Here is a 12,726-nt window from a genome sequence, read left to right on the forward strand (position 1 = left end):
TTCTTGTTACTGCAAAGCCATTCACAAGTGTGACCACCAGAAAACCAGTTGCCTTTAAAAAACAGACTGTTCCCCAGTGAGCAAACATGTAAACACACACTTGTAATTGTTTGCCCCTTAAAAATAAAAAAAGTTTAAAATAAACAGCTAACCATTGGTTTTGGAGGGAGAAAATGATTTAAAGTGAATGTAAAAAGAACAGGGCCAGAAAAACTATCTAATATGCTGCATTTTATAACATATATATAATTTAGCATGACAGACAATTAAAAAAAACATATTGTGACTTTACAGCAAGATTTTCACTGATGGGGGACTGTCTGTTTTGAGCAAATAATAATGAGAAAAAGACTGTGTGAGAAAAGCCAGTGTTCCTTCAAGAGGAAGAGATCTGTAATTAGTTAACTATAGATAAGATCGTTTTAATCCAAAGCATATTTAAAGTGGTAGAGCCACACAAATTTGCTGGATTTCAGAGCGGTTTTTGAATGAATCGCACTTTCTTTGTCGTCTGAGAAGTGAGTGTTCTCTTCCAGAAAAAGAAAAAAAGACAACCATTGCGAATGACGCCATGACTAATTGACAATATTGTCACTCATCTCCTGCGGGGAGATTCTCTTCAATCCTTTTGATAAACTTCATGCGAATTTCTGTCACGTTGTCCCCTCTAAGGGTGTCTTGGACAAATTTGACATCCACAGCCATCTGGACCTGCAAGTTAAAAAGGTACGCCTCATTTTTCACTAAATAAATGAAAAACCTCCCTGCTTATTCAATACAGTGCATGATTTGACAATAATACTTACGCTTAGTGCAATTTAAGAAGAACTGGCACTAATTTAATACATAAATAAGCATTTATATCTACATATGTTGTAAAAAGGTCATGAAAATAAGTTGGTGGTAAATAATATTCTAATGCAGCCTGGCAGGTGGTTCCATATTCAAAAATAGGTAACAATATTTTACAGTAACAAATGATTAAAAGCTATAACTCACATGAACACAGGCTTGTTATGTTCCACTTTTAAATTCAGGAAAGCAGGATCCATGTCAGGGGTGAAATGAGCTCATAAATTTTAAAAAATAATCACGACGATTTACCACGGTGCGTTAAAACTTTCCATTGGGTTTAAAAAAGAAAAAAGACCATTCTGAAAGAAATGGGATTTTCCCACCCACCCTCAACTTCTCATATAGACATTATAGTACGTACAGGGGGGAAAAAAGACATTTTTGTTCACATTTGGATGTAATTTTTGAGAAAAAAAATGGACCAAACAGGAAAAAATATGATAAAAGTGAATCTAGTGATGGAGGATCTTATGTGGGTCTGCTTAGTTTAACACAAAGCTAAGATAGTGTTATGGAAGATGGTAATAAATTAGTGGGGATGTGTTTTATTTTGACACTGATAGATGGACAAAAAGACATTTGTTCTAAAAATGCACTGCAGAAGCCAATCTATAATTTACTGCAGAACGTATGATTGTTTAGCTACGTGTTGTGGTGCTAAGTTACCATCTCCAAGGCGCCTCGGAGAACGCCGCATAGCAGGTTGGAGTAGACCAGCGTGTTGTGGTTATCGGGCAGCTCCACAAAGTCAACCAATGGGTTGCTTTCCAGGATTAGGGAAAACTCGTCTCCAGCGGGGCTCCAGTTGGTCACGCTGGGGGTGACGCCGAGGTAGGTCTTAAACGCCACCTGGGGGTAGAGGCCTTTAACGTTAAAATGGTAGAATTGGGTGGGGAAAAGCTAATTTTTCCATGTAAAACATGCTGTAAACACGAAAAGCTTAATAGTGGAAAGAGCTACTGCCATTGGCTGCCAAGTAAACTGCGCCATCATGAGAAAAGGGGTATAAAATAAAAAAATAAAAAGTTTGGATTTTATTTACTACGCGCCATATGATGGCTGCTGCGCAGAGAAGAGGGAAAATTGCTTGTAACCACCCAAAAATGTTCAATACGGCTGCAGTTCTCGGTTATGACAAAGTATGGAATAACATGTACGTCGTGACGCAACCTACATATTGAAAGCAGATGTTAAAAAATGTTTTTTTTTCTTCTTGGGGTCACAGAGGAAATGATGACCTCTACAAAATACGACGGCGAGGGAAGGAAATGTGAACACGTGTTTCAAAGGAAATGGAAGCAGGATTATTATGTCAGCATGTTGAACATATGAAGTTCTTGTCAATGTGGGTACATATTAAAAAGTTAGAGATCTTGGCTTTGGGGGGGTGAAAATGAAACTTTTCTTTTTAATTCTCCCGGCATTAAAAAGGATGTTTCAATAAAATGTATTTTTCGAAGAATTTATCCTTCCATTTGGAAGATATCCACAGTTACGCTCTGATTAGCCCGCGAGCGTCCAATCACCTTGGCGATGACATCGGCCGTTTCTCGGAAATCTTGACACCTGCCGACGCTGGAGCGTGCCAGGAAGTCTTCGATGAGACGCACGCCGATGTTATAACCCCTGTGAAAGTGAGAAGGGGGAAAATAAGAACGTGAAATCAACACACATTTTCCTGTAATGAGATGGAAGATGTGGTGGTTTCAACTTGAATCATCTGGCAGGAGATTTTACTTCTCTAAAAAGGTCCCCTGTGATGTGTTGGCCCACTGAACAATGATGACAAACTCATCAGAGGCCGGGAAACATCAAGCAGAAATTCCTGAAAATTTACTTTCAGCCACATGATATGTTTCTTTCATTCGTTCTTAACCAGTTTCATAAGCGCATTCACTGAACCCTACATTAGTGTAAAAGAATATGATTTTTTTTATGTATTTCAAGATATCAATTTCTCGCAACACTGATTGGACAGGCAATGTCACATGATCATCCGCAGCCAGTGATGATTAAGTTTCTTAAAAATGTTTGGCATAGCAAACTGCCAATATTCATTCTGTGTAATATATGAAATTGCCGTTGACATAAACACATTGTGCAAATAAATAGTGTTCCAAAACATCTGATTTGACTAGAAAGTGAATCATCACGGTTACTAGGGATAAGGGAGTAGATGAATAACCAAGTATGCATTTTATTTGTGGAAGTCAATTCATATCCCATTAAATTAATTATAGTCCCTTATTTAAATGCTGCGTTTTGCAAACTCACATCTTGTCCAGTTGTTTGTTGACCTCCTCATCGTTCTCGTAGTCTTTGCATAGTTGTGTGACCAAAGCACCGTACGTTAGTGTGAACAGCTCAGAATTCTACACGGAAAGATATTACACAAAATATTATTGCTCAAATTCCATAACAGATCAGTGATTTATCACCAGGTTGCGCTAACCTAAGGATAGCATCGCGTGCGCACTACAATGTATAATTCATCTTTTTAGAAAGAAATGCTTACCATCTTCTTGCTGTCTGTTGTGCGATTGGATTGCCTGGACATTGTGGAAATTGTTATATGATGCACAGAAAGAATGCTAAATGAATATGAATCTTTTTAAATGATATTTATGGAGACTTTTGAACTGTTTCCGTATTAGTCACTCTATTTTCTGGCGTCCAACATTCAATGTCGATTACACATATGAACAATTTCCGGGAACAGTCAAAAGAAAAAATATTCTGTTATAGTTCCGCGTCAAAGCTCTAATATATTACAAAAAAAGTTCAAAAAAATCTATAATTTAATATTGAAGAGTAATTAGTTCATCAAACGTGTCCACACTACTCGTACTAAACGACTATGAGCAATATCAACCTCTTATTTTGAAGCAAATGAAACGTTATTCGTGCTCACATTTTATCTTGATGATTCTGCAAACACTTCGGCGTACAATGACTGCCCTCTTGTGGTTAGGAAGAACAAAACAAACGCGTTAGAAACTGACTTTACATCAACAGACAACTGGGTGGCAGTCTAACTAACTATCATCCTCCTCTTCCTCCTCATCCTCTTCAACATCCTCCTCCTCCTCCTCCCTCCTCCTCTTCCTCTTCCTCCCTCCTCCTCCTCATCCCATCGTGGAGCGCCAGTCTGCCGCTCAGCGCTTCCAGGAATCGAAAGCAAGGAGGGTTATTTGAGAATCAGTGGACGGCGTGGCTGCTGTGGACCGACCGAGGTGAGCTCAACTCTCTCTGGCAACGATGACGGGCAAACCGGTGAAGGACGTCGACAGATACCAGTCGGTGCTCAACTCTTTGCTGGCATTGGAGGAGAATAAATTCTGCGCCGACTGCGAATCCAAAGGTGGGTCGTCTTCTTGCTGAATACAAACAGGCAACACCATGCGTCAAGGCGATTGCACCATTGCCTTTTAAGACACTATCTATCTTTCTTTATCGCCAAACTGCTGGTTTCAAATGAATGTCAATTCATTGGGATTTCAATCAAATTAGTAATGTAGATGTTGATTATCATTTGGATTATTCATTGCTCTTTCATGTCTTATGTTCATGCATGTTTAATTACCTGCACAAAAGTACTCGGTGTACTTTGTGTAAGAGAAATGACTCTCGTGAAAGTTCAAGTATTGATGCTATTTGTCTAATTTGTTCTCTCACATTTTTTCTAATTAACTTTCCTAAATTGCACACAAAAAAACTCCTATGCATTCCAAATAGTTCCTTTTTTTCAGATATAATGAGCATAAAATAAGTCATAAAATGAAGTACTAATACTCATGTCCAACAATGTTGTTTTTTTTCCATTTTCTGAATGTCTTTTTAGAGTTTCTTGCTTTGTATCAGGTGACCTGAGATGGTCATTCATTTGTTAAACCAGTTTTTCCACTGTTAAACTCTCTTGTTTTGAACACATAAGCAAGTCAGACAAGAGAAAAATCAAAAAAATAACAATACATTCACCGGTCTTGATAGATAAAAAGCAAAATAATATGACTCTGTAATCTCTGAGTGATCTTTTGAATGATAAAAAATAAATTTGGATAGTCACAGTTGTCACAGAAGGCTTTATTTAGTGGCTAAAGTGCGGGTATTGACGCAAATGACCCGAGACCTTGAGAAGCATTGAATGTGAGTACAATCAGTGTTTGTCATCCCTCGCTACGCTACTTAGCAGCACTTCCATCTCTGCTATAAATCCTCCCATCAAAATCCATGCTGGCATCCTTCCCGGCTCGCTTACGGGAATATTATCAATGGTGGAATGACTAAGCGGGTTCCAGCTGTGCACGTGTGCATCTTAGCGTGTCTTATTTACTAAATCGGTGCAGGTTGGAGTGACACAAGTTGCTGACTACGCACATTTTTAATGAAACTCTGCAAACGGGCTCTTGAGTGCTTTAATGTTGTGATTTATTCATATTCGTCCTTTCCACCTTGTCTCCCAACAACATAAGATATGATGGAGCAAAACATGATCTCCCAAGGGGGGGGGGGGGGATAAAAGCAAGGCTCTCATTGGTCAACTTGAGATGTTGTCACTTTTATGACAGCTTTTTATGCAAATGATTGATTTATTTGATTCATATTGCATGGAATTGTATCATTTTAAGAAGTGGCCTGATTTTAGATGGCACGTTAAAGTCATCATTACGTGACAGGTGGAGATTAGTGAGGGAAAACATCTGTATTTGCGTAAAAAAAAGTCACTCAGGTTAAGTATTTTACTAAAGTGGTGGTAAAAAAAACACCAAAAAAACAATTGAATGGACAATTTTTGGTTTCATGCTTTTTTAATTGGAGTGTGGCATTATTTTTCAGAGGCTCTTATCGGGCCTGCGTTCTTGCGTTGCCGTGGGGACGACATCTATTGATGTCATGCCTCCAAACCCCGCCCCTCACGTGTTTTTAAGAAGTCAGGTGCCGGAAGAGATTTTCCTCTTAGCATCCCAAGAGTCATGGACTCAAAGAGAGATTGACACCCAATCACATTCTATTTGTGTGTATAGTACTTTGTATTATAGTGTTTTCAATCACTATCAAAGTATTTTTTCAACTAGACCTTAAAAGGTCACTATCTAAAAACCATGTTATTTCCAGTCTTATTGTTTCCCATCAAAATTGGCCCTCACATTTTAATGCAGATGGTAAAAATATGAATTATCAATCAGGGTCCATCTGTTGGTTAATATAAACCACTAATACTGGGTCATAGGATGGCTTCAGGGGTGCTGGAGGGCTGTGAGGGGCTTCAAAATTGTTTGGCTATGTTTAAATGCAATACAATGATACCAAAAAATGGATATAAACGTCACATACATTTTTTTGTAACTGAAAATGTCCCACTTTGATGGATGTCAGTCAAACAAATCCACGTGTCAACACATTGTACAGCTGCCATGTGCTTGAGTGGCGCTCAGGTTCCTGCAATTGCAGCTCGGTGGGATTAACTGCCCAAAGTAGCATTTATCCTTGTGGGATGTCGGCTAATGAGATGTATGCATTGGCAGGCCTCTCATGCACGTGCCAGTGTAAGCCAGTAACTACAACTAAAATGGCTTTGTATTTTTAACAAACTTTAGAAATTTTTTTTGAGTGTAATTCTCCGCCAGTGCATCGACGGGATTCAATTTTTTTTCCCAGAACTCTCCTTTATTTCTAACATGGCCTCCTACTGTCCTGACTATTTCTGTTCAAAGTAAACAATACACAACTCTTGTGCCTCCCCGAGCTCGGGCCTTATCTGGTTGCTAGGCAACCTCTACAAACATCAGGACCACTCGTCCGTAATTAGCTTCTTTGGTGTACCTAGTACTGAATAGCAGTCATAAAATAAGTTGCAAATTGTGCATGTTCATTATATAAACATGTATTTTTTTCCAGTTTTCATTTGTATTCAAACTATTTTGCAGACGTTTTAACTCTATATGATAGGCCAACTACTAGATAGCTTTATAGTAAGATAGATGCTTACTGTAGATGACATTAAAAGATGCAATAAAAACAAAGGCAGTGTTGGCAATAATTCAGAAGCAGGAACTAAAAGGTCAGCCTGCTGCAAAGCGATAAAGGTACGAGAGAAAGCACAACTCCAAACAGCCAGGGGAGAAAATGCAGATTTGAAATCACATCCAAAGCAGCAAACGTCTTCCCCTAATCGAGGAGTTTGCGCATATTTGATAATCCCTCACAAGTGTTTGCTGCAGTTAAGAAGGCTTTGCGCAGTAATTCTATTATTAGTCAGCGTGGCAGCTAATGCTTTTGCCAGACACACTTCATCTTTATGCAACGTCTGCCCGTCATGCCCCAAAAAATCCTGTGGGTGACCATTATTGTATGCAATGTATATCTCAAAGTGTGGCACAGCGTAGAAAAACAGATTTGTTCTAATGCACAACTTCCTCTTTTAATGGACGATGCATTTTTTGCACCACCTAGTGCTGAAAAAGCCACACTGCAGCAACAAGTAAGAAGGGAGATCAATATCCTCACAATGCTTTTGGACTCACTTACCTTACTTAATTATTAATGAAAATTGGACAAATCCTGAAATGATGTACAGGCATAAATATGTCCCTGATGTCAAGTTACATCAACATAAATAATTGCTGAGCATTTTCCAGCGGCCTGTGAAAGTGAATTCATTGAAAAGTAGATTTTGCAGCAAAAAGGTTGGAACACCCCCGCTGGAAGAAGTCATACGTGGTACCTTTTCACAAATGTGGAATGTTACAAGTGCAATCAGTGCATTGGAGTCAGCTGCTCGTTGTTTCATCCCTACCCCCGAGTTGGTTCAACTCTGTGTCCGTGGAACAAGAAGCAAACCCGACCCATCGCCATCCCCACCCCCACTCTTGAATTCTAACCCACGAGAGGTTGGCTCATTGAAAAGTACCACACCGACCTGGATTTCAACCCTGGACCCCAGAGCTGTGGGGCACACGTGCTAACCACTCAAGCCGCTGGAAATACATATAATTTCTATCAATTGGACAATTTATGTCTAAAATGCCTTTCATATAGTATCTGCATTCTCAAACTTGCTACTGTGACAATAATATTTCCCAAATATGGGATGAATAAAGTTATCCAATCCAATCCAAGGGGACAGAGAGGGAAATTTCACCAAAACACATAGACTTTTTTTTGCTCCAAGATCTACTTTTCAATGAGCCAACCTCCCGTGGGTTAGAATTCAAGGTCGGGGGTGGGGATGGTGGGGGTTGAGGTATTGCTTCTTGTTCCACAGTACCTTTGCACAAAAGTGGAATGTTACAAGTGCAATCAGTGCATTGGAGTCAGCTGCTCGTTGTTTCATCCCTACCCCTGAGTTGGTTCAGCTCTGTGTCTGTGGAACAAGAAGCAAACTCAACCCATCACCATCCCCACCCCCACTCTTGAATTCTAGCCCGCAGGAGGTTGGCTCATTGAAAAGTAGATCTTGGAGCAAAAAAAGTCTATGTGTTTTGGTGAAATTTCCCTCTCAGTCTCCTTGGATTGGATAACTTTATTCATCCCATATTTGGGAAATATTATTGTCACAGTAGCAAGTTTGAGAATGCAGATACTATATGAAAGGCATTTTAGACATAAATTGTCCATTTGATAGAAATTATGTGTGTTTCCGGCGGCTTGAGTGTGCCCCACATCTCTGGAGTCCTGGGTTGAAATCCAGTTCAGTGTGGTACTTTTCATTGAGCCAACCTCTCGTGGGTTAGAATTCAAGAGTGGGGGTGGGGAGGGTGATGGGTCGGGTTTGCTTCTTGTTCCACAGACACAGAGTTGAACCAACTCGGGGGTAGGGATGAAACAACGAGCAGCTGACTCCAATGCACTGATTGCACTTGTAACATTCCACTTTTGTGCAAAGGTACTGTGGAACAAGAAGCAAACTCTCCCATCCCCACCCCCGCCCTTGAATTCTAACCCACAGGAGGTTGGCTCATTGAGAAGTAGATCTTGGAGCAAAAAAAGTCTGTGTTTTGGTGAAATTTCCCTCTCAGTCTCCTTGGATTGGATAACTTTATTCATCCCATATTTGGGAAATATTATTGTCACAGTAGCAAGTTTGAGAATGCAGATACTATATGAAAGGCATTTTAGACATAAATTGTCCAATTGATAGAAATTATATGTGTTTACAGCGGCTTGAGTGGTTGGCACGTGTGCCCCACAGCTCTGGAGTGCTGGGTTGAAATCCAGTTCAGTGTGGTACTTTTCATTGAGCCAACCTCTCGTGGGTTAGAATTCAAGAGTGGGGGTGGGGATGGTGATGGGTTGGGTTAGCTTCTTTTTCCACAGACACAGAGTTGAACCAACTCGGGGGTAGGGATGAAACAACGAGCACCTGACTCCAATGCACTGATTGCACTTGTAACATTCCACTTTTGTGCAAAGGTACTGTGGAACAAGAAGTAAAAACCCCAACCCCCACCATCCCCACACCCCTGAATTCTAACCCACGGGAGGTTGGCTCATTGAAAAGTAGATCTTAAAGTGGTTCTGAAAATGAAAAATGAATCTGTGAGAAGATTGTATGATGAAAACAAGCTCCCTGCTGGATTGTAGAATGACTTTGTGTAATTTGTCTAAAAATAATTGGATTCTTTGCACTTGGCCTCCCAGGAGAATCTAAATCCATTATTTTTTTAGGTCCCAGGTGGTCTTCGTGGAATTTGGGTATCTTCATATGCATAAGATGCGCTGGTTTTCATCGAAATCTCGGGGTACACATCTCCAAAGTCAAGTCTGTCAACTTGGACCGCTGGACGCAGGAACAAGTTCAGGTAGGATATTCATTCCGGTTATGGGGTGGTCTTGTTGTTATATTTACTCCCACCGCAGTGCGTTCAGGAGATGGGAAACGCCAAGGCAAAACGCTTGTACGAAGCCTTCTTACCCCAATGCTTCCAGCGACCCGAGAGCGACCAGTCGGCGGAGAACTTCATCAGGGACAAGTACGACAGGAAAAAATATATGGATAAAGTCCTGGATATTCAGATGCTGCGGGTGAGTTGCCACTATCATCAGCACCACTATTTTTGTCAGACATTAAAAATGACCTTCTCAATGCAGAAAGAAAAGAGCTGTGAGAATATCCCTAAGGAACCTGTTGTATTTGAGAAAATGAAAATTGTAAGTGAGCTGCCACAATGATGTATTTTTTGTTGCTTTTTTTGACTCATTTTGTCGTTTTTGACAGAAAAAAGACATCAGCCCGAAAACAGACTCCCAGTGCGTGACGGATTTGTTGGGATTAGGTATTGTATTGTCGATAGAATACACATAAAATTAAAAAAATATATATAGTCGTGTATTTTTTGACTTAGCATATTTTTTGTACTTTTTCATAACACCCAATACATCTCTTTCCTTTCCAATACATTAACATAAATTGATTTATTCTACTTTTTTGACCTTCTAATAACAAAGAAAAATGCCCAGTGCGACCTATAGTCCGAATGAATACTTAATTACAAATATATATACATACATGGATGTGTAAACCTATATATTTTATCAGCTTTACTGCATTTCTAATCTGTACTCTAGATTCACCTACACCCTGTCCCGCCTCGTCCAATGGCGTTCCAGGCAGTCGCCATTTTGCACATCCCGCCTTGGATCTATTCAGTCACCTCTCAGATTCTTCCACGTCGTCCACAAACAACACAGTGCGTCATCTGCATGATGGCGTGGGCGTTTTCCATCTTTTGTTACAACTAAAAACAATTTCTTCAACTCTAGGCAGCCTCCACCTTCTTGCCTCAGAGCCGAGTGACCGCCTCCGTGCCTGAAAACCTCAGCCTGTTCTTGGATCCGGCACCCCGAAAGGCGGAGGGCGCGTTCAGAAAGCTGTCCAAGGACTCCATCTTGTCCTTGTACGGCTCCACGCCGTCAGTGCACCAAAGCAGTATGGCGCCGCATCCTCACGGTTAGGGATCCTCCCTTTTTTTTTTTTTGCATTATAGTACATCAAATACATTTCAATCCAAAAGTCAGACACTATATTTTAATGGAAGTATTTTCCGGAACTTTGTGATAAATTTCACCCTCTTGTTTCTTTTCCAAGGCCTTTACATGAACCAAATGGGTTACCCGACACACCCGTATGCTTCCTACCGTTCGTTAGCCCACGTGGCCGGGATGGGCGGGGCAGTGGGCGTGTCTCAGGTGGATGCGATGGCCCGGCAGCAGAACGGATCCATGGCGGCTCAACATGGCGTTTGCCCAAACATGATGATGGGACAGCAGAATGGTGCAGTCGTGCGCGGGGGTGATGGGACACCATGGAGGCCCGGCGTTGGGGTTGGCCAATCAGCAAGTGATTGGAGCACAGCAGCTGCAATGGAACATTGGACAGATGTGTGTGTGGGTGTGTTATTTCTTTTTGGACATGCCAAAACGTCCCTTTATTGAATTTTAACCTACAAAATGTAAACTCTAAAATATTGCTGTAATGTTTTTATATTAGATGAAATAACTATTCATCCTGTATATGGGAAATTTCACAGAGGGTGAGAATACAGACACAGAAAAAGACACCTTAGACCAAGGGTAGGGAACCTATGGCTCGGGAGCCACATGTGGCTCTTTCAATGAGTGCATCTGGCTCTTTGCTAACCTATGAGCTAAAATATGGAAGATACTATGTATAGAGCTGCTTTAATATTCCTTTTTTTGCATAAGAACATTGTCAAAAGTATTCAGTTTTTGTGCCACTTTAAAAGTGATGAAATTACTAATTTCATAATAACCAAATATAATAATGACCATTGAACCATTTCATTCATCTTTTTCAGATGCAGCACATGCGGTCTGGCATGAATCTGTTGAGTCAAGCCACGGGAAGTACGGCACCCCCGACTTCGGCGCACATGACGGCACATGTCTGGAAATAAACGGTATTACATCCTCGAGAGAGAACTTGGCGAGCCCTCAACGAGAGCACTTGGGACTCTTTTCCAACAATCGGAGGAAGAAACAAGAGTAAAAAAAACAAAACAAAAGTACAACTACCTCTTCCTCCCTCGCCTGCCACGCCCGACCGACCAATCAAGCGACCAATCGACCGACCGACCCCAGTCCGATCCTGCCTCAAACAACAAAAAAATGTCCACACTTGCCTTGGGAACTTTTCGTCCGTGCAGCAAACAGGGTCAAAGGTGCACATTTTGATAACTTTGATTTTTTTATCATTTCTTCCTTTTCCCTTAATAATAAGCAATCTCTCCGGGTTTCATCTAGGAAGAAAATGATGAATATTTTGCACATTTCTATTTGAAATACAGCCCCCCTGAATATTAATACAATATCTAATGGCGGCACCCATAAATTTGCTGTTTTATAGTTTAAAATGGGAAGCTAAGGGGTAGTTTTAAGCACAGTAAAAATGAAAAGTGTTGTTGATTGTAATGAATCAATCAACAAAATGGTTTTATTTTCAGAATGGATGTAGCACTCAGGCACATTTGGAATGATATACGGGCAAAAAAGGGGGTTAAAATGGTATTAAATTCCTTTAAATCTACTAATGAGGCAGCTACACGTTCCTTATTTTAACGAGCAAGGCAAATCAATATCTTGTCCGCTGTATGTGAGAGCCTTGAACTCAATTTTGCAGAGCTTTTTTGTGCTACTTTTCCAAAATAGTAGATAATAGTAGTAATAATAGAGTTTGGGTTGCATTTCTAGGTAAACTCCTGAAATTGCGAGGTAGTTGGCAGCTTTGATTTTGGCATAAACCAAAGATAAAGACTAGCTTTACAAGCGTTGTTATGTATATCTTGTATGTAGCCGGCGTGCTGTTAATTTTATAGCGCGAGAAGAAGTACGTACAACTGCCAAGATAGCGTT

The 12,726-nt window shown here is 40.4% G+C and overlaps 2 protein-coding genes across 6 annotated transcripts; one reads left to right on the forward strand and one right to left on the reverse strand.

The window, feature by feature from the left end:
* Window positions 1-214: 214 nt before the first annotated feature.
* trappc3 (trafficking protein particle complex subunit 3) lies at window positions 215-3,734 on the reverse strand. The gene is made up of 5 exons (XM_077743451.1): window positions 3,371-3,734; window positions 3,130-3,227; window positions 2,382-2,481; window positions 1,522-1,704; window positions 215-711 (listed from the first exon to the last, which is right to left on the reverse strand). Exons 1-5 carry the CDS (start codon window positions 3,410-3,412, stop codon window positions 592-594), a joined length of 543 nt encoding a protein of 180 aa, XP_077599577.1. The 5' UTR covers window positions 3,413-3,734; the 3' UTR covers window positions 215-591.
* Window positions 3,735-3,990: 256 nt separating this feature from the next.
* On the forward strand, window positions 3,991-12,519 carry smap2 (small ArfGAP2). 5 transcript variants are annotated; one of them, XM_077743567.1, is made up of 9 exons: window positions 3,991-4,216; window positions 9,523-9,656; window positions 9,715-9,879; window positions 9,946-10,005; window positions 10,073-10,130; window positions 10,423-10,544; window positions 10,618-10,804; window positions 10,943-11,245; window positions 11,673-12,519. In XM_077743567.1, the coding sequence occupies exons 1-9, from the start codon at window positions 4,114-4,116 to the stop codon at window positions 11,861-11,863; spliced, it is 1,323 nt and encodes a 440-aa protein (XP_077599693.1). In that variant the 5' UTR covers window positions 3,991-4,113; the 3' UTR covers window positions 11,864-12,519. The 5 variants fall into 5 exon arrangements, with proteins under 5 accessions (XP_077599693.1, XP_077599696.1, XP_077599697.1 ...); XM_077743570.1 differs by having other exon boundaries at window positions 10,943-11,241; XM_077743571.1 differs by having other exon boundaries at window positions 10,943-11,235.
* The last annotated feature ends 207 nt before the right edge of the window (window positions 12,520-12,726 follow it).

The sequence above is a fragment of the Stigmatopora nigra genome, chromosome 21, assembly GCF_051989575.1.
Source record: "Stigmatopora nigra isolate UIUO_SnigA chromosome 21, RoL_Snig_1.1, whole genome shotgun sequence".
In the NCBI taxonomy this organism is placed as follows: Eukaryota; Metazoa; Chordata; class Actinopteri; order Syngnathiformes; family Syngnathidae; genus Stigmatopora; species Stigmatopora nigra.